General features: G+C 41.3%; 2 protein-coding genes across 2 annotated transcripts; one reads left to right on the top strand and one right to left on the bottom strand.

The window, feature by feature from the left end:
• On the bottom strand, window positions 1-7,336 carry rab11bb (RAB11B, member RAS oncogene family, b). The gene is made up of 5 exons (XM_015957248.3): window positions 7,149-7,336; window positions 5,708-5,903; window positions 3,864-4,057; window positions 2,890-2,970; window positions 1-695 (listed from the first exon to the last, which is right to left on the bottom strand). Exons 1-5 carry the CDS (start codon window positions 7,186-7,188, stop codon window positions 550-552), a joined length of 657 nt encoding a protein of 218 aa, XP_015812734.1. The 5' UTR covers window positions 7,189-7,336; the 3' UTR covers window positions 1-549.
• A 3,052-nt stretch (window positions 7,337-10,388) lies between these two features.
• LOC107384165 (mitochondrial import inner membrane translocase subunit TIM44) lies at window positions 10,389-17,091 on the top strand. The gene is made up of 13 exons (XM_015957249.3): window positions 10,389-10,488; window positions 11,210-11,314; window positions 11,447-11,611; window positions 11,702-11,782; window positions 11,929-12,078; window positions 12,388-12,521; window positions 12,635-12,720; window positions 14,438-14,530; window positions 15,287-15,411; window positions 15,836-15,886; window positions 16,114-16,203; window positions 16,413-16,523; window positions 16,836-17,091. Exons 1-13 carry the CDS (start codon window positions 10,459-10,461, stop codon window positions 16,953-16,955), a joined length of 1,341 nt encoding a protein of 446 aa, XP_015812735.1. The 5' UTR covers window positions 10,389-10,458; the 3' UTR covers window positions 16,956-17,091.
• Window positions 17,092-23,213: the final 6,122 nt, after the last annotated feature.

A 23,213-nucleotide genomic window follows, 5' to 3' on the forward strand; every position in this document is an offset into this window, starting at 1 on the left:
CAATATTGTAAAATTTAATATTTAATTTCATGGCATTAATATAATGGATGTGAGCAAGCTATCAAAACAAAACAGAACATATTTTACACAAAATGAAATGAGCATCAGCAGCGTCACAACCACTTTGGAGATGATGACTGAACTAGGAGAGAAGCCCAAAAGCAGGACTGCTGATACGGGTGAGGGTTTAAAACCCGAGCCGCTCCAGGTTGCAGCAATAACCATCTACCAAACAGACGTCTAGACTTACACGGTTTCATATTAGGCTCCACCGCTATGCCATCAGGCTTCACTCATGGTGGTAGCTGCATATGTTGTTCCCTCAGTCCTGTTTTTGCACCAGACACTACCTGGGCCAGATTACTAACTGAAATCCAACTATTCTCTCTGGGACTCATCATTTGTAACATGATGGAACCGATTCAAATTACTAAAAAAAGAAGAAGAAGCAGATTCAGATAAAGATGCATCTAGGGTAAATGAAACCATATGGACACTGTGGATTTCAACTAATAATTGACCCAGGTGAAATGGCACTGTTGCCATGGGTTACAGGTTTTGACAGCACTGTAGTTTGCTCCCCCTCTGGCCATCGGTGGTCGGTGGAACGCTGATGTCCACCACGTTGTTCCCAGGGGACTCATCGTGGGCAGACCGCTCAGCTATTTGTTTTTGTGATACGATGCGGTATATTTCTGTTTTTGAAAAGAGAGAAAAAAATAAAACATCATCTTGAAATACTCCTGGTGTTCAGTTATTACCTCACAGGATGACCTTTTTAGAACACGGTTAGTGCTTAAAAGCATGAAATAACTCAGCTGCAAGGGGAAATAACCTCGGTAAGAGGAAGTTAAATGTCCAAAGAGTAAACGGTATGTTCATCATAGAGACGAGTGAAACACAAAACTCTGATTGTAAAACTAAGTTTTAAAGGGATATTCCACCCAAAATTGAAATTTTGTCTGTTGACATATTTCCCAGAGTTAGATAAGTGGGAAAAAAACCAACGTTTTTATCCAGCCCAGTAATTTTTCTGATCCGGTTGTACTCCTTTAGCTTTAGCTTAGCATAAAATACAGTAAATGAATGGATGTGAGTAAAAATGTGCTTGGTGACCTGAATAATCAGACCAACTGCAAGTGAAAATAATTAGTAACAAAGGAATCATGGGTGCCATTTTAGACTTGGGACTACTTTATGGCAAAGCACAGCTGTAAGCCTCCACTAGCAGCCCCAAAGACACCAGCTTCCATACACATAGATACACACATTAGCAAATTGGCATAAAATACACACACAAACTACTAGTTGGATCCATTCATTTACGGTGTTTTACGCTAAGCTAAAGCGAAAGGAGTCAGGAGAATGACTGGACTGGTTAAAAAAATGTTTATTCCACTTGTTAACTAATTTTGTGTGGAATATCCCTTCAAACTACAAAACAGCTGATCGCATTTTTAAGGTCTGAGTAGCCAGGTCACTAACAAAATGTTAACTGTTGTTTTCATATTAAAACATATGAAAGAAAGGGGTAACTATAGAGGAAAATGCTTTTATTTACTCCAGTGAAGCGTGAAAACATAAAAATGTGTTATAATGTTAAAAAGGTACCAGGAAACTCAGTAACTAAGTTATCGCTATTGCAAATTATTCACCCATTCATCGTCAAGTTTCCTCTAACATCGGATTGAGCTGAAATTTCTCTGGCATCCTGTCTTAACAGATCGTTTATGGATATAAACAATAACCAAGTTGCCTCAGATGTCAGGCTTTAGATGAAACAGGAAAAAGTGCCAGACAAACATTTATCCCATGGACCAAACACTAAATGAGAAGCTAACTTCAGCCGAGTGTTTCATCTGAACTGAAGGCTGACAACATTTTTTCTGACACTTGATGCCTTTTCATCTCAACTCTGACATCTGAAGCCGTTTGATTTGATCGATGGTGTTTACCCGAGACCTGATGATATCCTTGAATAGACACCATCCTGGAGTTAAAGAATTATAGCTAGTTTCCATAGATCTGTTCTAGCTTAGATTTCTGTCGGGATCCAGTCTAATGGGCCATTCCCATCTGTACCGGGTCAGCCCTGGCCGGGTAGCGTAGGTTGTTTACATATCTGGATGGCCTGGTATTTTTCCGGGCCAACCAAGGCTCATTCTCAGCCCTCTTCTCGAGGGGGTCTGCTTCAGGCCGACCAGGGCGAACACACCCACTGCTGACAGCAAATTCACACCTTCCATTAGAGCAAGCCTCTGATTGGTGGTAGAATCAGCCCACATGGGCTTAAGACAAGGATGTGTGGAATCAACCGGGCCAGGCTGGGGCCGACTGGGGCTACCCGGCCCGGGCCGACCCGGTACAGATGGAAATGGCCAATTAGAGTCTTACAACCCTCCTCACTGTGAGCTCCTGCAACATTAACAATTATTTTTCTCTGATTAGTTTGCTGTCTTCTCCATTTCGTGTAGATCTGGCTCTTTTGAAGAATGATTACTACAGTAATGTTTCCATATATACACTGGTTGAGTAGAGAGCAGCTACCTTAGAGGTGATGTGCATCATGTCAACTGTGCTGGTAATTCTGTCACAGTTACTGGTGTCTGACTGTAACCTCATTGTTTTTTTTTTTTAAGTTCCACATAATCTGATGAGAGCTTTGATAATGCATGCACGGACGAGGAACTGATTCAGTAGGAGGAAGAGTCGGAGAGAAACAGAATTTGTAGAGGAAAATCTGCAAACTGGCAAGTCTGTGACCATGGTAACTGACTCTTCCTGAAGCAGAAAAGACCATTTTTTCCGCAAACTTGACTCATTTTTGGTTATAACGTGTTTTCCCTCTCCTGCTCCAGTGTGTATGGTGTAGCTTCTGTATGATCGTACCTGTTAGGATATTCTTGAAGGCTTCTTCAACATTTGTTGAGTCCAAGGCTGATGTTTCTATGAATGACAGATTGTTCTTCTCTGTGGGTTAACAAAAGCACAAATCTTATAAACACATAATGAAGTAAACCCATTTACACCAGTCAACCAATCGAGTTGCATGACCGAACTACACAAGTTTTATAACTTAGAATTATTGTGCTCCTTTGAACTGTTTTTAAAGAGACAATATGTACTTTTTACTGTTAATCTCTGGAAATAACCATCGAAACGTTGTTTCAAATGAATGACATGATATCCAGTTGTTGAAAAATGTTGGCAGCTTTGTAACGTATAACCATAAAAATCGGGCCCAGTGCATAAAGCGCGGGACTTGTATCTTTGGGGCACGCCATATTTCCTTCTGGCCAGTTTGGGTTCTTGCGCCTGTAGATGACATCACGCTAGATGACTGGCTGGACGTACGACTTACGGAATTTACGTTAACACGTTCAAAAACATTTAGGCAGTAATAAACATGAATTTAATAGCAAAACTGCTAAACTCTTTCTAAAACATATCTGAAAGAACAGAATAGAAAAAGAGATGCAACATATTGTGGCCAAGCGGTATTGCTGTAGTATGATGATGTCATTGGTAGGTGTGGAACCCCGAGCAGATCCAGAAACTACAGCTCAAAACTACAATCCACATTGCATTCTCTGACTGGAATTAACTGAGGGACCATCAAAGTCACGTCAGAGTCACGCCAAAGTTGCTTGCTTTCTGCTCCACAAGTAACAACATTTACTACAATGTTTTTTAAACTAGCGACAGTCACGGCGTTATGGTGTAAAACTACCCTGAAATGTATGCACTGCCCCCTAGCAGCAGGAAACCACACTCTGCCACTTTAACATGAATGAAATCAAGCATAATGTTGGAAATAGCAAAAATCACTGGAAATATCTGAAACTGAACCATGTTGCATTTACCTGCGAAGGCGCGGGCTTCGTCTGTGGGCACGGCTCTGAGGTGGCGCAGGTCACTTTTGTTGCCAACCAGCATGATGACGATGTTGTTGTCGGCGTGGTCCCTTAGCTCCTTCAGCCAGCGCTCCACGTTCTCGTAAGTCAGATGTTTGGCTATGTCGTACACTAACAGCGCTCCCACTGCTCCTCTGTAGTATCTGTAAAAGGAGAATGCATCCCCTTGAGTTTGGAACTGGAAATTATTCGCCGTGGTATTATTTGTGTTACATATAATATGTTGAAAAACTACGTATGAGCATACTCTTGTGTTGTTCAGGATGATTTTTTACCCACTGTTTGGTTGTTTTTATTGTTTAAGCTCTTGCCTAGCACTTGTTACATCTTGATTCCCTGTTTTTCAGCCTTCTGCTGTGGACTGTGATGTTTTAATAGTAATTTTCCTGTTGCATAATCCAGTCGTAAACAGCTTCAGCTGGTGGACAGATGGCCTCCAGTTTGACTCTACAATAATTTGATAAACAGAGGAAATCACAGTAATTAATGACTTTTGGTACCTAGGTCCTGTAACCACAAAACAATGGTTAAGTACTGTAACCCCAGATCGTCTGAGTATCGATTTAGCCCTGCTGCTATTAGCGAGGGGATACTGCCCAATAAAGGGCTGCGTCTATACGAAATAGAACAACCCAAATCGTGAACCCTCCACTTATGTGTCTGACAACTCACTTTGAGTGTGTAAAGATGTGGTTCAATTAGAATTTTTATTTTACCAGGCTAACTCCAAACTGACATGCAGCTTTTACAACCAGCTCAGTGGCCTAGAGGTAGTGTCTGCCCTGCGACTGGGAGATTGGAGTTTGATTCCCATTTGGGTCATACCAAAGACATTAAAAAACAGGATCCAATGCCTCCCTGCTTGACACTCAGCTTTCAAGGGGTTGGATTGGGGGGTTAAATCACCAAATAGTTCCAGAGTGCAGCTCACCGCTCCCCTCCATGTACAGTAGATGGCATTAGAACGTTATGGGCGGCAACAATTGCTTTGCAGGGATATTAATGATTCACATTTCCACTCAAATGTTAATGAGCACTTGGAATTTTTCATGTTTTCCATTGAAACACATATAAACTAGTCTGAGTGGGAAATATAGCAAATTAAATTTGCATAAATACCTTTGTAAAAGTGAGATATTTTTAATGGAAATGTTGAAAAATTCCTTTCTGAAGAACATCCAAGATGGTCTGATTAAATTTCTTCACCTTCCTGGAGCATCTCCAACCTGATGAGTTGACTAGATGGAGGCTTCTTTTGTACTGTATGGTGAATGCAATTCAATTCAGCTCAGGGTTCGGATCTGTGCTGACTGCTCCATTACGATCAGATTGTTGTCTGATTCTTTAAATAATGCTGAAACATGCTGATGTTTTGGGTCATTTTCTTAGACGAGGCACTTATTGTATTGGCTATGGTAGTCCAGTGGTAAGGCATCTGTCTGAGCACTCTAAACACTGGACTACCAAGTCTGCTACATGACAGAAGTCGCCTAAGCCGCATACCCTAGGCTGGCCATCGGAGACAGGTCTCAGACCACAGAGCTTCCAGGAGAGGAGCAGGGTCTGAGGATGAGACTTTTGGGGTTTTTTTCATGAGGAAATAACAATGTCACATAGCGAAAAGCTCCAAAAAGTAAATTTTCCATGACATGGCCCCATTAAATAAACCTGTGGATTTTGGATTAGCTTTTATTCATCAGATTTAACATTATGACCCAGTCAGCAGCGACTCTCCATGTGAAATCCCACTGCAGGTGACATGATGAGGAGATGCAGCAGAAGGACCGACTCACGCCGAAGTGATGGCTCTGTAGCGTTCCTGTCCTGCCGTGTCCCAGATCTGAGCCTTTATCGTCTTGCCATCCACCTGGATGCTGCGTGTGGCAAACTCCACACCAATGGTGCTTTTGCTCTCCAGATTGAATTCGTTCCGCGTGAATCGAGAGAGCAGGTTGCTCTTCCCTACGCCTGAGTCACCGATTAACACAACTGAGGAGAGAGAGAGAAGTTTGAATTTAAGAGTGCTTCGTTTCATGACCTGCAGAAAGGTTTATTTACCACTAAGAGAATGTGAACCTTTATCTTTTACAGCTTATCTGTACATAACACTCCAAGGGCAAAAAAACTGTTGAAGTCTCCCCACAGACAAAAGGCTTTAATGTGATGTTAATTTGATTCAGCAGCAATCTTTTATCTCAGATTTCAAGGAACACAAACACAGAGGAAGGGGAGAAAGAAAGACAAAGAATAAAAGCTGCTGGTGACATTTAAACTGACTCTGCTAAAGCAGTGGTGCAAAGCTGATTAGATTAGTTGTCGGAAATCAGAAGAAGTGGAGGAAAAGTCATGACTTGACCATCAGCTTTGTATTTTGAGTCAGTGGGTAAAGGTGACTTGAGAGAGGGGGGAACTGGGCTGCTGTTCAGAAGCAGAGGTGGAGCCTTTTTGTTTCCCCTCTTATTCCACTAAAGGAAACGAAGCCGATCTTTGTCCTGCCTGTCGGCACTGGCTGGTTCTGGCTGCAGGAAGCTGATAACAGCTCCATCAGAACCTGAATCGAGAGTCTCGGGGCCGCCCTGGCCTTCCTGTTTCTGGTGGGCCAGCAGGGTGAGAGGGAGGGAGGGAGGGAGAGGTAGAGGTCCCTCGCCTCCGGCAGATGCTCTATTCAGCCCACAGAGGATACTTTGTTACATCTAAATGGCCTTTTGGCTGTTACAAGCCCGGGATGTTAATGTGCCACAGGAGCTGATATGCGATCAAAGAAGCCATTCTGGACCTGAAAGCCCTGGATCTACCGCTCCAGGCTCGGTAGAACCCTCTCAGGTTCTCTGATCGTTAGAAAGCACAAGGACGGAGGAAGTTCAGAGCTGCAGAGCCATTCTCATGCGGGGATGGATGTTATTGATCAGGAAAGGTAAAGGCTAATAGGCCTTTAATCAATCTCCACACGGAAACCAAGAAGGCTGCCGGCTGGAACCATGAAATCCGCTTTATGAGTTGATAAAAGTTTGATAAAGGGTTGAGACAGAACCTGGTTGCGCATTCTTTGCTTTTAAATCCAGCTGCAGGCGCTGTGTCGTTACGCATTGTGTTGTAATAATAAACGATGCGGGCAGACGCCGGAGAGGAAAACACCCCGTTTCCTCACAGCTGCTCAGGAAAAAAAACATGCACAGGAATCTGGAAATATATTTGTTTATATAGGAGAAAACACATGCGGGTTTTTCTCTTTACCTTTGAACAAGAAATCGTATTCGTCGTCTCTGTTCCCCATTCTAGACGAGGCCGCTCCAGCGCTTTTCTCCGGAAGAGGATGAGTGAAAAGAGTCGGTCTGAGTTTTCGCTCTATGCTAGAAAATGTGGTAAAGATTTAGGCTGAGACTCTGCGCCAGTGTTGGCTGTCAAAGCGAGCTGGTCTCACAAACGGGAGGGGGGAACTGGGCTCCCAACTCTGCAGAGGGAGGGGAGGAGTCCCTGCAGTTCACATGCCTGTCTCTAGGGGTCGCCACGCATGGACATGCCAGCAGATTGGCTACCTGTCAGCCAGCTGGTTCCTCTTCCGCTACCTAACCAGTCAAACAAAGACTTTTAACTCCAGATAACATTTATTCCAGCAAAAGAAAACTAAAATGACAGAAAATACAAATAAATTACACTGCAGATATTGTGTTAAATGTGCTGACTTAGATAAACATTGCCACAATAAGTGCAGATTATACCACTTTTGTATTCAGGTCCATTTTAATGAGTGGTTGTTTATCAAATTAAACACATCTTGTTTATTTGAAAGCCTTTTTACTTTTAAATATAACCTTTTAACTTAAATGTCCAAAAAGAAATTAATAAAATTATATTACTTAACTACACCCCCCCCCCCCCCCCCCCCCCCCCCCCCCCCATCATTATGAAAGCAATCAGATGCTAAAGCAATGGAATATAGCCAACATGTGACTTTTGGACAGACATAAACTCAGTGGAGATTAAACTTGAATAAAATAAATAATAAAATACAATTTAATAAAAGCTAAATTGGAGCGTGATTAAACAAATACCCGTACAATGAACACACAATCTTGCAGTGATTTGTGTATAAACATAAATAATTGAAATTCAAGGCTGTATTGAAAAGGCCATTCAGTCTTTTGAAAAATATGCAACCAAAACTAAAGACAGAAAGAGGACAAAAGAGAGCAAAATCTGTAATTAATTTAGAATTATTTTTATTTCATGCTTGTTTTATTTTATTTCAAGGATTATTTGTATATTTAATAAATTCCTGGTTTCTCAAACTGATTTATTGTGTTGAAATCGTTCTCAGTCAATAAACTAATTAACATGTTAAACCAATTAGAACTTACTCTCTGCCTCAACATATTATTTTAACACCCATTGCAACATTTTTTATCTTCTTTTTTTATTTTACTTTAATTTTATCCTTTTTTTTACTGAAATGATCTCCTCTCCTTTATATCATATGTAGTTTTAAAACCATCATTATTTTACAAAAAGTAAATTTTTCATCGTTATGGTTGCTGTTACAAGTCATCTTCCCAGGCTAGCCTCACTCTTTAAAAGATGTTAATGTCCCAGGGTTGACTTATATTTCTATGTGCGTGGGCGTGACAACAGCCACTCTTTAAAATGCCCTCACTCTGTAGGAGCTAATTAGCAATCAACGATAACCTAGACTCTGATTCTGGCAAAACCAACTTTATGCAGCTCAAGGGAGACTCGGTTTACTCACAACACACCCTCAGTCACATGTACGCTCAGGTTAATGACTCTATTCTGCTTCTCCTGCTTCCTAAACCACACCTTGGAGTGGGATGCTAACACTTTAGGCGCCATAGTTTTTTCAGTAAAACATGATTTTTTTATATCACTATTTAAAGAGCTTGTAGCTTAGAGATAGAGGAATATTGTAAATTAGAAAAATCTTCAGTATGAGCCAAATTTTGTGATAGGAACAAATTCACTCACATAATTTGCATATTATAACGCCATCAGGTGGCAGCCATATTGGATTGCATCACATTTGCAGAATTTTTTTATGTTTAGTGTTGTTATTGTTTAAGGTACACATATACATATTCCTATGTAGACATATATAACTCATACCAGTCATTATATCTGGAGCTAGATTTCAGTTCCTCCCTCTCTAAATACTGGTGAGCATATCGGTTAGTTTCCGTTGTGATGAGGGTTCAGAATTCCTCATCCAAAAAAACAGAAAGAAAATCAATGTGTTCTGAATTTGACAGATCCCTGCCTCCACAGTATCCAACTGGCTCATCAAAATGCCTGATCCACTTGGAATACTGTTCCTCTTCTCCCAAACTAACCCAGCCATCGTCGTTATTATTGTCACTGTGGCCGTGTTGGGCCACCCCCCTGCTAGCAGTGATTTTTTTCCCGCGGTCCCTCCCCCTCCTGCTGCAATTACCGCAGATTACACCCCTGGGGCTGAATCAATCACCAGCAGAGTTTTCACCGACTCGATCACCGCCACCGCATCCCGTACAAGCTACTCGAGCCCCCCCCCCCCCCCCCCCACACACACACACACACAATAATTCTCACAATAAGAACCCAAGGTTTTATTCCAAAAAGATGAAAAAAGAGTACTCCAAACTAAATCCCGACACAGCGGGTTCCAAACTTCTTTTCAGATCAACAGCTCACACCGTGTGTGTCCTGTACAGTCTATGGTGTCCTCCCTACCCCACTCTCCACAGACTTTTATTATTACACCAGCCCCTCCCATCTTCCACACAGTCCTTTGCCTTCAAACTTCCGGCTTGAAGATCCACACCTGGTCATGTGTCCTTCCTCCTCCTGTGGGATTGCATCCGCTCCTCTTCATAGCCATTGGTCAGTAGAGGGGGATATGGCTCATGATTACCCCTCCCTCTTCTTCTGCCCAGGGTCAAATGGGCATCCCCTCGTTGCTGGACAAGATGTCTTATTTATATGCTTTTAGCATCTGGACCAACTCCACAGAGGATAAAAGATAACATACACTCTACTCCCAACACCTTTCAAGGTCAAAAAAGGTTATATCCACAACATGAATCGTTAGGCCATATCAGCAGAGTGAAGGCACATCACTAATTTATGACATCACGGTTCAGGGGGCTAAAAGGCTGCCTGAACGGCCTGGACACACAGACAAACATGATAAGAGAAGGCAAAATGCATTCAGCTGGGTTTCACACACACACACACACACACACACACACACACACACAGAGAGAGAGAGAGAGAGAAAGAGAGAGAGAGAGAGAGAGAGAGAGAGAGAGAGAGAGAGAGAGAGAGAGAGAGAGAGAGAGAGAGAGAGAGAGAGAGAGAGAGAGATTGACGTATAATCCAGACCTGATTTTTGTAATCAACAGGTCTGAAATTAACTCAGTTCAGCAGTTGCAAGTTTCCTTTAAATTTGTTCCGGTGCTTGGCCCCGCCCTCTTTCTCATTTCCTGCTCCTATTGGTCAAACAGAACGTCAGCTGCCGCCGCAAAGACGCACGTGCTTTTACTTGAAGAGCAAGATGGCAGCCTCCGTGTGTCGGTGTTACGAGGTTAGACACTCATTCATGTCATTCTGTACTGTTCTCAGGACTTCGGCACATATTTTATGAACGGAAATTGATCTTTAAGTTGTTGGAGACAGCCTTTCATATGTCTAGTGATGTAAACGTGATTTTTATGTGTCAGTTCTACACAGAAAGCGCGAAATGTCCGTTAGAACAGGCCTTGTTGCATCAGATTAAATCAGGTTTGTTATTCTGGGATTAAATTTGAGCCTGTTGGAGGACAGTGCAGTAAACGACCTTATTCACGAGCTGCAGGTTAGATAAGCTGCTGTTTCAACAGTTGGTTAAGTGTTTCCTCCGATAAACTGACACAAACATGTTTTATATGAAGTCTCGGCCTCAGTTTTGTGCTGCGTAATGATTTTTTGTTGTTGCTTGTTGCGTGTTTAAACATGGGAGATTGACTCTATAAAAGTACTTAAACGATCCCATCCAAATATTTAAAATGAAATTTGTCATAATAATTGGAACTATGTCTCAGTGACCAAGTCTCAGAACGTGTAGGATTCACTTGTATCCTCAATCACTAATAAAAACACACAATGACTGTATTTCAAATGAATAGTATTGTTGTTGAAAGTATTATCAGCTTTTTTGGGGGGGATTCTGACTTGTTTTTCTTCCCCCTACATGATGACAAGTCGTAGCTGTGGGGAGGGTAAAATCACTGATTTGGTTGCTGACTAACAATATTGTTGAATTGCAGCTTTTTGGCAGAAATGCCATGGTGCTCTGCACTCGTTCTCTGGTCTCTACGACATGGAGAAGAGATGCTTTCAGGTTACACAGGGGTCCTGCTGCAGCAATGCAGGTATTCACAATCATCTCCCTTTTGCTGTTACTTTCACATATTATTTCACAAAGTTGAAAACAAATTTGTTTACATTAGTCTCATTAGTTTTTCCCTGTTCTACTAAAGTCTGTCTTTTTGTTTTTCCTTTAGGTCCGATATTCTTCAGGACGTAAAGGTTTTCTGGGAGAGTTTGTTGAAAACCTCCGTCAGGAGTTTGGTAAGAATCAAGAGATGAAAGAAAACATCAAGAAGTTCAGAGAAGAGGCCAAGAGGCTCGAGGAATCTGATGCCCTTCAGCAGGCCCGTAGGAAATATGTGAGGATTTAGTTTGACTTATATTTATATATAAAATTGATTATGCTTGTTGATGTTTGAGTTTTTAATTTATTGTCTTTCTTTTAATAGAAATCTATTGAGGCTGAGACAGTGAAGACATCTGAGGTGTTTAAAAAGACTTTGGACTCTCTTTCAGAGACGGTTAATAAGGTAAGTGGTTAGAATAAGTCATCACAGATAATGCGGGTCAAAAGTAGCACTGCAGTTAGTCAACAGACACCTCAAATTTCCCTCAATGTATAATTACCTGTGCACTTGATATCTTACCTATTTCTTCTGTTGCTTTTCTGCTGAAGGGCCTTGAGGAGGTGAGTCGCTCCAACATAGGGAAGAAGCTAAAAGAGGGCGTGGAAGAGGCGACCAAGACAGCCATGCACTCTGCTGAGTCTGTCTCTAAAGGTGGAGAAAAACTGGGCAGGACCAGCGCCTTCAGAGCCATCTCACAGGTCAGGAAAAGAAAAACATGTTGTATATAAGATTCAGCATCTGTCTGCAGATTGTTTGTAGAATGATTTTCAGCTCACATCACTCATTTGTGGCTCTTTTCTGTGTCTTAATGTTCTGGCTGAGGAAATGGCCTTTAATTGATTCACTGAGAAATAACACAAATATTCTGGACTTCTGAACTCATTTGATTTAGCCTTGCCATCTCTAATTATAGATCAACAATTGACACCGTCGATTCTGTTGAATTATAAGCTCAGATTGTGACTGGAGTTAATGGTTTTTATTAAAAGCCACCAACTTGTTTGTAGGGTGTAGAATCAATGAAAAAGGAGATCCGTGTCGACGACGGCAGCCCTTACAGGGCTCCGTCTCAGCTGAGGATGAGGAGTGATTTCTCATTTAAAACGGCAGACGGCGACACCAGAGTATTTGAGGCCAACGAGTGAGTTAAAGAAGTATTTTCACTTTCACTGCAACATGCAGTAATAAATAGTGTCTGTATTTGACCTGTCAACAACTTCATATGTGTGTGTTCTCCTGCACTCTGTGCTGTAGGGAGGCTATAGGTGTTGTTCTGCATAAAGATTCAAAATGGTACCAGCAGTGGAAGGACTTCAAGGATAATAATGTGGTTTTTAATAGTAAGTGAGTTTTTTTTCCCAGACTAGTAGACCCATAGACATGAATATGTAGATGTGCTATTGGGCCTGGAGAGCAACAGCATCACCGCCATATTGGATGGGTTTCTCACTCTCCAAACCCAACTGGAGTCAACAGAGTGGGCAACAACCAGTGCACTCTTGAAAATAGATCATGTGGGATTACTGATGACTTTTCTAGCCTACCTGTTGGGATTTTTTATTTAAATGTTTTTTGTTTATTGTATTTATATTTTAACTATCATGACATACTACATGTCTGATTTTGTGAAAAGCATAATACATGTGTGTGTGTTTTTATTTTTTATTTTTTAAGTTCAATACACACCTTCCTCAGTAGAAATAAATGCACTGGGGGTGAATGGAGGCCCATCCAAGATGGAGGCAGGCCACTATGGCAGCTCCAGTAGGCAGCACCAATGCACATGTATATACATTCTCTCACTCGCCACTTTTATTGGGTACACCTGTCCAACTGCTCGTTAATGCAAATGACTAATCAGCCAATCACATGCTGGAAACTCAATGCATTTCGGCATGTTGATGACGATCCGCTGCAGGAAGAAAGGTGATTTTGGGGACTTTGAACGTGGCATGGTTGTTGGTGCTGGTATTTCAGAAACTACTAATCTTCTGGGATTGTCACGCACAACCATCTCTAGGGTTTGCTGAGAATGGTCCGAAAAAGGGAAAATATCCAGTGAGCGGTGGTTCTGTGGGCGGAAATGCCTTGTTGATATCAGAGGAGAATGGCCAAACTGGTTCGAGCTGATAGAGCAACTCAGATATCCACTTGTTACAACCAAGGTATGCAGAAGAGCATCTCTGAACGCACAACACATCAAACCAGATGGGCTACAGCAGCAGAAGACCACAACGGGTGCCACTCCTGTCAGCTAAGAACAGGCTCAACAAAATTGAACAATTGAAGATTGAAGAAATGTTGCCTGGTCTGATGAGTCTTCTGCTGCAACATTCGGATGGTAGGGTCAGAATTTGGCGTCAACTACATGAAAACATGGATCCATCCTGCCTTATATCAACAATTCAGGCTGCTGGTGGGGGTGTAATGGTGTGGGGGACATTTTCTTGCCACACTTTGGTCCCCTTAGTACTAACTGAACATCGTTGCAACGCCACAGTCTACCTGAGTATTGCTGCTGACTATGTCCATCACAGTGTACCCATCTTCTGATGGCTACTTCCAGCAGGATAATGCTCCATTTCATAAAGCTAAAATAATCTCAGACTGGTTTCTTGAACATGACAATGAGCTCACTGTATTCAAATGGCCTCCACAGTCACCAGATCTCAGTCCAATAGAACACCTTTGGGATGTGGTGGAAAGGGAGATTTGCATCATGAATGTGCAGCTGACAAATCTGCAGTAGCTGCATGATGCCATCATGTCTATAGACCAAAATCTCAGAGGAATATTTCCAATACCTTGTTGAATCTATGAATTAACGTAGTTCTGAGGGCAAAAGGGGTTCTAACTCGATACTAGCAAGGTGTACCCAATAAAGTGGCTGGGGAGTGTGATTAGACCATGGATTAGACCAACATTACAGGTGTAATATTATTTAAAGGCAACAGGTGGCAGCATATTATACCATGCATCCTCCATAACAGCCGGCTTTGTCTAAAAATGTCACCAAAAATGCTCCAACCTTTAAAAACGTCTTTTTGTTGCCTTCAGGATTCTTTGAGATGAAGATGAAATATGATGAAAGTGACAACGCCCTGATCAGAGCATCCAGAGCTATGACTGACAGAGTCACAGACTTTCTAGGTAATTCTTCCTGCTCATGTACAGTCAGTAAGGAAAAATGGGGAGCCCAAGTAACACCCGTCTACTTCCAGAGCATGGGTCCCCAGAAGAACAACAAATGAATACAAGTCAACGGAGCTAAAATGCTATTTTCTAATCTGATTTGTTATGTGCCGTGCATTTCACATATGATGTCCGTGAAGTTTAAAGACTCATTTTGATACCAAGAATGCACTTATTTTTGAATGGGGGGGTGGAGTTAATCTAGGTTTTGAGTGAAAAAGCATCCAGGACTACAATTGCTCATCACCAAATTGATGTCAGCGAACCAGACCCGGGCGAAGCAGAGGTAAAATGGCTGTAAGTTCAGCAAACTTCGAATCCTTCCCTCAGGAGGAAACTATCACCATAAATCTGACCATTTGGTTAAGTAGCAGCTATGCTGAGGCAGAGGAGATTCTGCGGTGACGTCATCCTTGTGACGTGCCGACGTCTGGTTTGTAGTCATATTAATTACAAACTTTTACAAGCTGATAAATCTCAAAGTACATGACTGGCATTGTCGAAACACACATTACTTTTCATTTACATTCAAGTGCAACGTGGGATTCAGAGTGTAAGGGAAAGCGGATTAGAGAATAGCTCTCTTAGCACCGTTCACTTGCATTCTTTAGGGACCCATGAGCCGACCGGAAAGGGAGGAGACTTGGGCTCCCTATATGCTTTGTGTTGCAGTCATTTTTATATAAATATCATGAACAATACGTGCTTTTCTAGGTGGCCTTTTTTCAAAGACAGAAATGTCTGAAGTGTTGACAGAAATCCTGAAGATTGACCCCAACTTTGACAAAGACACTTTTCTCAAACAGTGTGAGAAAGACATAATCCCTAACATCCTGGAGGTAAACGCAAACACTCGCCTGTCACTGGGGCGCTGTTTCATTCTAACTCTGCTCTGAAGGTTTATTTTACAGAGGAGCATATTGATAACAGTCCTGCTTAGTTGAGCATTGTTGTCCCCCCACTGCAACACAGTTTACACTCATTAAAGGATTTTCATACTGTTAGAATTAGAAGCTCTAAGCAAATTTAGCCACTAAAGTGAATGAGCTGGAAGCATTTAGCGGTGATTAGTTTTTCATTTTAGTTTAAAAAGTCTGCTTGGGTACAGACATCAAAATGTATAAACGTAGAATAATTTAAAATCTATGTTTATTCAGACTGCTTGATACACACTTACGTTGCCAGAGTCCTAGTTTGACTGCAGCAAAGGTCGCTGCTGTGGAAGTGATTGGTTTGCATTGATGGTCTGTGTCTACTCTGCAGGCTATGATCCGTGGAGAGCTGGACGTATTAAAGGACTGGTGCTATGAAGCTGTAAGTTATTCACCGACCACCCCAACATTTCTATTTAATCAGGTTTAAGCCCTGATCCACACCAGAATGGGCTGCACGTAGCTGCTGGATTAGCTTCTAGATACAAAGAGAAAATGTAAAGCTGTCTTTGTTAGGTAGTGATGAAACCGAAAGTCACTTTTTCAGATGCACAAATCCTCACACAAGATATTGTGTGAAGTTTCACGTTTTTGTGTGTTGATTGTCAGACGTACAGTCAGCTGGCCCACCCGATCCAGCAGGCCAAGGCTCTGGGACTCCTCTTTCAGTCGAAAGTCCTCGACATCGATAATATAGATGTGAGTTCTGGCGCTTTTCCCCACAAACTTAATGTCGCACTGCTCTTGGTTGGCAATTTTCTCAACAAAAAAAAAAGTTAATTTTTTTGTTTTTTTCCAGAATTGTTTTATTTTATTTTTGGTAATTCAGTTTTTTCCACAAGTAATCATTAAATACCATCAAAGGGAATTGATATGAATTTGTTTTATTTTGTTTTCTTGTGTTTTAGCTAGCGATGGGTAAGATGATGGACCAGGGCCCGGTGCTGATCATCACCTTCCAGGCTCAGGTTGTCATGGTGATCCGAAGCCCCAAAGGAGACATTGTAGAGGGAAATCCGGTCAGTCATTGTCTAATTACTGCAATTCTGTAATGAAGCTAGTTGATGCAATAGAGGTGCCACAAAAAAGTAGAACTTAAATGAAAACATTTACATCTAAAACTCAAGTGGGGTTATGGATATTCTTATTAGCAAGGTGTCTGATAAATTGCTAATCAAGTTAAATGTCTGAAAAACATTTAAAAAAATAAATTTGGCATTTTTAAGCGGTTTCATGGAGAGAAGCTGTTTAAATTGTTTTGTTTACTGCTGTTGATGTGAAATTTGAACTAATGAAGAGTCCTTCATTAAACTGAACTCCTCCCCCAACAGGAGAAAGTGATGAGGATGATGTACGTCTGGGCCTTGTGTCGTGACCAGGAGGAGCTGAACCCCAGTGCAGCCTGGAGATTGCTGGACATCTCCGCCTCCAGCACCGAGCAGATCCTCTGAATCAGGAGGGGGGTGGGGGCGGGGGGGACGGTTCAACTGGAACTCAAACCGATACGGAGGACAGAGGATACAAACCTGTAGCTGGGACAGCTGCTCATCCTGTATACGAACATTAACCGAAGAGGTGAAGCTGGGCTCCTCTGTGGCTGTTTGCACTCATTCCCATCAGTAAGATTTACCTGCTCATGAACATGCTTGACCACTTCCTGGTGCACTTCTGGGAACAGCGAGGAGAAATGCACCGTGCTTGTTAGTTTGGATTGCGTCTGAGAAAAGCGCCTGAACACCATCCTGCATCTCTTCATCCAGCACTACTGATGATCATCCATAGGATCTTTGTGGCAAAGGTTAAAAGAACCACGTCACAGGAAGTGGAAAAACATACATGTTTGATTCGGTGGGTTTGTGAAGTGGTTTAAAGTGTGACCTCAGCTTCACTTTTTTTTAAATTATGGACCAGAAAAAAAACAGCATTCAGAGTTGTATTCTCTTTTTGGAAAGTATGGAAAAGTGTACTTGTTAATATTTTCACATATACTTTATAAAATATTCATTTTGTGTCAATATCAGCATTTAACCTAAAACCAACTGAGCTTTGACAGCAAACTGGGCCTATTATTTTCTAAACAAGTCGGGTGACAGTCCTTTATAAAATAATGTAGTTTTTAAGGATGATTGAACGAACTGAACTGGTTATATTTCAGATCAAAAACCAGTCAGAGGCCAAATAAATGGAAATGCAAGAATATTTCATTATAAAATACATTCGTAATGCCAGGTGAGTCTAAACTTCTCTGATTTTCTAGGAGTAGTTTTTAAAAAGCCTGTTTTCTCATGTTTCAGCACAATGCCTTCATCTAAATCTGACTTATATCTTTATTTTGGTATCAGCCTATTGTTTGTATATTTATCAGATGTTATCTTTTTTATCACATGGGACCAGCTGTGGGGGATTAGTTCATTTCAGTTCAGTTCATTTATTTATAAAGCACTTTAAAACACCCAGCACAGGAACAAAGTGCTGTACAGAAAATACATTAAAACAATAGAATAAACAGAAAGCAAAATGTGTCCACTTAAACCTATAATGACAGGTACACACACACCAGAACAAAGTAGACATATGAGACGTAGAGCGTGACCAGTCAAGAGTGACTTAAAAACAGGTAAGGAACTGGCCTGTCTTAGGATTAGTTCTCATTTTGGTGATTATCTGTTGGTCTTATTAAACTGTTATGTTTTAAAATGGGTAAAAGCTGAGGAGGAAGACAGAATTGAACGAGTATTTTATTATGTGGACTGCTCTGTTGTACAGACTGCTGTTGTCATTTGTGTTGCACAACGTGAATTATCCCTGATGAAACTAAAATAGATTATTCTGGCGTTCACTTCCTGGTCCTGTTGTGTCTGTCAGAAGTCCCGAGTGTGTGCTTATGATTCCTTATTTTACACTTGATTGTTTTATCCTGAAACAAATCTAATTTACCAGGTAAAAGCAGCCTATTCTAGGTGATTTAGTTTAATTTTACAGCTAACTTGTAAATTTGCTTCGGTCATCAAAACATAGTTTATTAAATTAAGTTGATATTTATGCATAACCTACAATAATCAGTTTATTACCCTAGTTTGTCAAATAGGAAAAGATGGTAACAACAGGTGGAAAAATTCTGTGTGTGTGTGTGTGTGTGTGTGTTTTTAAAGCTGAGTAAATGTCTAATAGGTCCACCACCACTGAGAACTACATCTCCCAGAATGCACCAACAAAAGGCGACTGCTGATAAAAGACACCTATGCAGGAAAGTGGCTCTCAGTCTTCAGTCAAACAGGAACAGCACAGCAAGCTCTACTCATGAACTTTAAAGACGCCAGTGGTTGGTGAATACTTATGGTTTATGTTAGTGAAGTGCTTAAGTTGTACCTGGAGAGTATTCTGTTTAAGAGTCAGAGTTATCAACCTGATGAAATCATGCATTGATCAACTTGAAACCAACAAATCTCAGAGTTGAAAAATAAAAGTTGATGAAAAGCGAAATCAAGAGTTGTCCCCGAGTGTCCCTTTGGAGTAGAACTAGTGTGGAGCTTAACACACACTGACAGGAAAACATCTCTCCAGGCAGGTTGCCTCTTTTTAAAAATATCCTAACATGATTTTAGCTATGTTTATACAACATATTGAGCTTGTTTTAATCCCCTTTAAGTTAACATTTGACTTCATTTATTGATGAGTCATTAGTTCCTTATTCGGTATTAATGACTGACCAAACATTAAGTAATATTCAGAAATCATCAGCACATACATTTGGTCTGGGACAGGGTGTAAAGCTTAGGTCATCATTATTGAATCATTAGTGGCTGATTACCAACCATTACATACGCATTAAAGAGACAATGTGTAGTTGTTACCATTAATTTGCTGACCCACAGTGTGACCCATTCTGCTGTGAAACCCTTTGTGTAACAAGAAGAAAAGCAATGGAAGAACAGACTTTCACAACCTTGTGTTTGAGGTTCTTGTTAATTATGACCACAGTGGGCGTCCCACTGGAGGACTCCTCTCTGTGATTTGATTATGAACGTCTTCAGGGTGGTGTTACAATCCTCCTCCAATCCCATGTGACTTCAGGCAGGAGAAGTGAGGATGCGCATGAAAGGCAGTCTGAAAAATATAATGAAGAAGAAGAAAATATCATTTCTATAGCGCCTCTCAAGAAATAAATCACGAGGCGCTTCACAAAAACAAAAAATGTAAAAATACAAAAAAGCATTTAGGTAAATGGTTAAAAGTATATTTAAAATGAGCAAAAATAGACAATTGTGATTAAAAAAATGTTAAGAGAGAGTGAATAGGAAAGAGGGAAATCAGTGGATCCTGAGGAAGGTGGAATAGGTGGGGAGAGCAGAATAAAGAGAGAGTGGTGAAGAAGGTCATACAAAAGCCAGCTTGAACAAGTGAGTCTTCAGCTGCTTTTTAAAGGAGACCACTGAGTCCACTGATCTCAGGCTCAGGGGGAGAGAGTTCCAGAGTCTGGGGGCCACAGCAGCAAATGATCTGTCACCTTTGGTCTTAAGCCTGGTGCGCTATACAACCAGTAGGCTTTGATCACTGGACCTCAGGGACCTGCTGGGGGTGTGGGGACTAAGGCCCTGTCCACACGTAGCCGGGGATCTGCCAAAACGTAGATATTTTTCTACGTTTTGGCCTGTCATCCACACGAAAACAGAGTTTTTTCACACGAAAACGGATCTTTTTAAAAACTCCGTCCAAAGTGAAGATCTGCGTTTTCTCCGTTTTGGGTGTCTGCGTGTGGACAGACAAAACCGGAGTTTTAAGTTCCGCAACGTCACTTTCCGCGACAAAAAAAATGCTGACATCACGTGTGCAACCTGTGTTTACACTAGCCGACAGCATGGATGCCCTCAGAGCTGCGCACGCTTTATCAATTGTCCAAGCGCTTTTTGCTTGTTTGTTTTTGCAAGCAGAATTACTGCTCCTTGCGGAAGACCATAGACGAAGGACGAGGTTAAGAACGGGGGAAGTACTGCCGCCTACAGGTCTGGCGTGTCCTTAACAACGTATTTATCCGGGTACGTGTGGACAGTTTTTTTTTTAAAACGAGGTGGTGTGGATGCAAGTTTTTGGAGGGGCGGATATTCGTTTTAAAAAAAAACGGCTACGTGTGGACTAGGCCTAAGAAGATCACCAATGTAAGATGGTGCTTGCCCATGTAAGGCCCTATAGACCAGAACCAGGATCTTGAAATGAACCCTGAAGCTGACTGGCAGCCAGTGAAGCTGGAGGAGAAGCGGGGTGATGTGGGTGTGTTTGGAGGACTTTGTCAGAAGCCAAGCAAGGGCATTCTGAACCACCTGTAGACGGTTCAGGGAGGTTCTGCTCAGACACGTGAAAAGAGAGTTACAGTAGTCTTAAGCGTGAGGAGATGAAGGTGTGGAGAACCGTCTCAAGTTCAGAGCGAGACAGAATGGGACTCAGCTTAGCAATGTTCCTGAGATGGAAGAAGGAAGAGCGAACAAGAGAACTGACATGAGAATCCAGGGTGAGAGCTGGGTCAAAGGTCACGCCAAGATTCCTGACAGAAGGTTTGGTGTGAGAAGCAACCTGACCAAGAGAGTCTCTGACTTTGGGAAACAGCTTGTCTGGGGCACAGATGAGGATCTCAGTCTTCATTCAGCTGTAGAAAACATGACTTCTTCCAGTATGGATCTGGGGTCCAGCCACAGGCACATTCAAGTGGCGTTCCTTGTTTATTCATGTCTTTATCATGTCACATGTTCAGCTTTACTTACAGTGAAGTCAGACAAAACTACACACTGCACACTGATAATTAGCTTCTTCCTAAAATATCACACAGCTGAAGACATTCCGTGGTCTTTAGTTAAGTTTTAGCAGTTACTGCCACTGGATCCTTCTACGTATTCAAGTAGGTAAAGTAGTTCATTTAAGGTGGGGTGTGTTTTCAATCAGTGAGAAAATATCTGTGAAATAGAAAAATAATGTAAGTTAATGTCCCAAATAGGTGATCTTGGAAATATTAAATAACTCATTATCTCAAGCCCAAATTATATAAAAAATAAATCCTATTGATTCAAAAAGAGGATGTTCTATTAAAAACACAAAAATCCCACACAAACAAAATTAAAAAACATTGCAATGAATTCATGTTGCTATATGATTTAGCTATTGATCATCAGCTCAACCTCAGAATTACTAATGAATAGCACACAGTGTGTAAATAAAACAGATAAAATCCCACTGGAAACATTTTCTACAGCGCAGGCAGTTCCCCCCGAGCCATCAACTTGGATTTTATTTATAGAAAGGGTTAGGGGGGAAATGGAGAGTTACACTGATTCTCCTGAGATTAGTTGTCACTTTCTGCGACTGCTTGGCATCAAGAGTTTCAAGCGTCACTGTCACACTCTCAGCCATTCAGGGGCAGTCTGGGAGGGAGGGGAGGTCTCTGTGAGGGGTGAAGACTTTAAAGCTTCAGTCAGAGCATGTGCAGCAGGAAGTTCAGACCGGAGGCTTTGCCTGCGTGCTGAGGACCCGACTGGAGCTGTCCCTGGTGCTGAAACGCCTCTGCTGCTGCAGGATCCTCAACTTCAGATTTCATCTTCTGACCTGTGACACCAGCACTGAAGTAAGTCCTGATTCAGTCCAGTCACCCTCCTGTTTACACCCATATGATGTAATAACAACAAACAATTTTACATCTAAATTTTTAATTTCAACCTGTTGTGATTCTAAGCTTGCCACCTTATTAAAGATGTTTTAGGTTAGATGCTGTCGTGTGGTTTCATTGAGAACGAGTGATCCCGTTCAATGCCCTGCAAATACGTTGCAATGTGAAAAGTGTGCCTCACACACTTCTGCTGTAATCAGATGCTGTGTTAATCTCCTGCCATCAGAATAAAAAAAAACTGTTTAATATTTTTATCTGCAGCCCTTCCTGCTTTTCTTCAACATGCAGAAATTCATTTACGAAGAAGGAAAATATCTCAAAGCTGAGATTTTTGAAATTCTCTTAAACAGAAACTAAAATAAAATGTTTTCCAACCTATTCCCATTTTAATGGCTTCACTAATTATAATTATAGTTCCACGCAGCACTTGCAATGTGGTGTGTGACAGAGATCTGCTGTATAGGGCAAATCTATTTTTACATGATAAATTTTGACCAATTAATATTTATTTTTTTGAATCCTTGACATTTTCAAAGCTGCAGTAACATAATCCACAGGAATCAATAATAGAAGCAGGTATTACGCCATGAGGAAGACCATATGGCACAGCGTGTGGACTGATGGCAAAGTTTAGCAGCTCGGTGGCTTGGAGCTCACGGATCTGCAGCCACCCGATTTTAGTCTTCACCTCTCAAATGAAAAAATATTGTATTTATGAAATTTTCATGGATTTACTAAATAGATTCATGAACTGGGTTGTGGATTGCTTCTTTAATCCAACACACCTGGTTTAATGATTGAATCACCTGTTCAAAATGTTCTGAAGCATGTTGATCGCCAAAAGATTCAGGTCAGGTCGAGGACCAGCACTGGACATCACTGGTCAGTAAACACAGTGGTGACATACAGTATATATATTGATATTGTTTATTTTCACAAACATTTTTGGTTTATTTTGTTTACAACATGTATTTAGTGTTGTTCTGACCTTGGGTTACTTTCAAAGAATGACTCTTGAAACACTCGTGACTTCTTTAAAAATGCCATAACTTATTTA

The sequence above is a fragment of the Nothobranchius furzeri genome, chromosome 11 (genome assembly GCF_043380555.1).
Source record: "Nothobranchius furzeri strain GRZ-AD chromosome 11, NfurGRZ-RIMD1, whole genome shotgun sequence".
NCBI classification, from domain to species: Eukaryota; Metazoa; Chordata; class Actinopteri; order Cyprinodontiformes; family Nothobranchiidae; genus Nothobranchius; species Nothobranchius furzeri.

Bases quoted from the DNA above. Each gene is read 5' to 3' on its own strand.
- LOC107384165 (XM_015957249.3), top strand. From the start codon at position 10,459: ATGGCAGCCTCCGTGTGTCGGTGTTACGAG. The intron at 11,315-11,446 runs GTATTCACAATC...TTTTTCCTTTAG, and splicing joins GTCCTGCTGCAGCAATGCAG to GTCCGATATTCTTCAGGACG. The intron at 14,531-15,286 runs GTAATTCTTCCT...GTGCTTTTCTAG, and splicing joins CAGAGTCACAGACTTTCTAG to GTGGCCTTTTTTCAAAGACA.
- rab11bb (XM_015957248.3), bottom strand. From the start codon at position 7,188: ATGGGGAACAGAGACGACGAATACGATTTCTTGTTCAAAG. The intron at 4,058-5,707 runs GTGAGTCGGTCC...CTCCTTTTACAG, and splicing joins TACAGAGCCATCACTTCGGC to ATACTACAGAGGAGCAGTGG. The intron at 2,971-3,863 runs GTAAATGCAACA...GTTAACCCACAG, and splicing joins CGAAGCCCGCGCCTTCGCAG to AGAAGAACAATCTGTCATTC.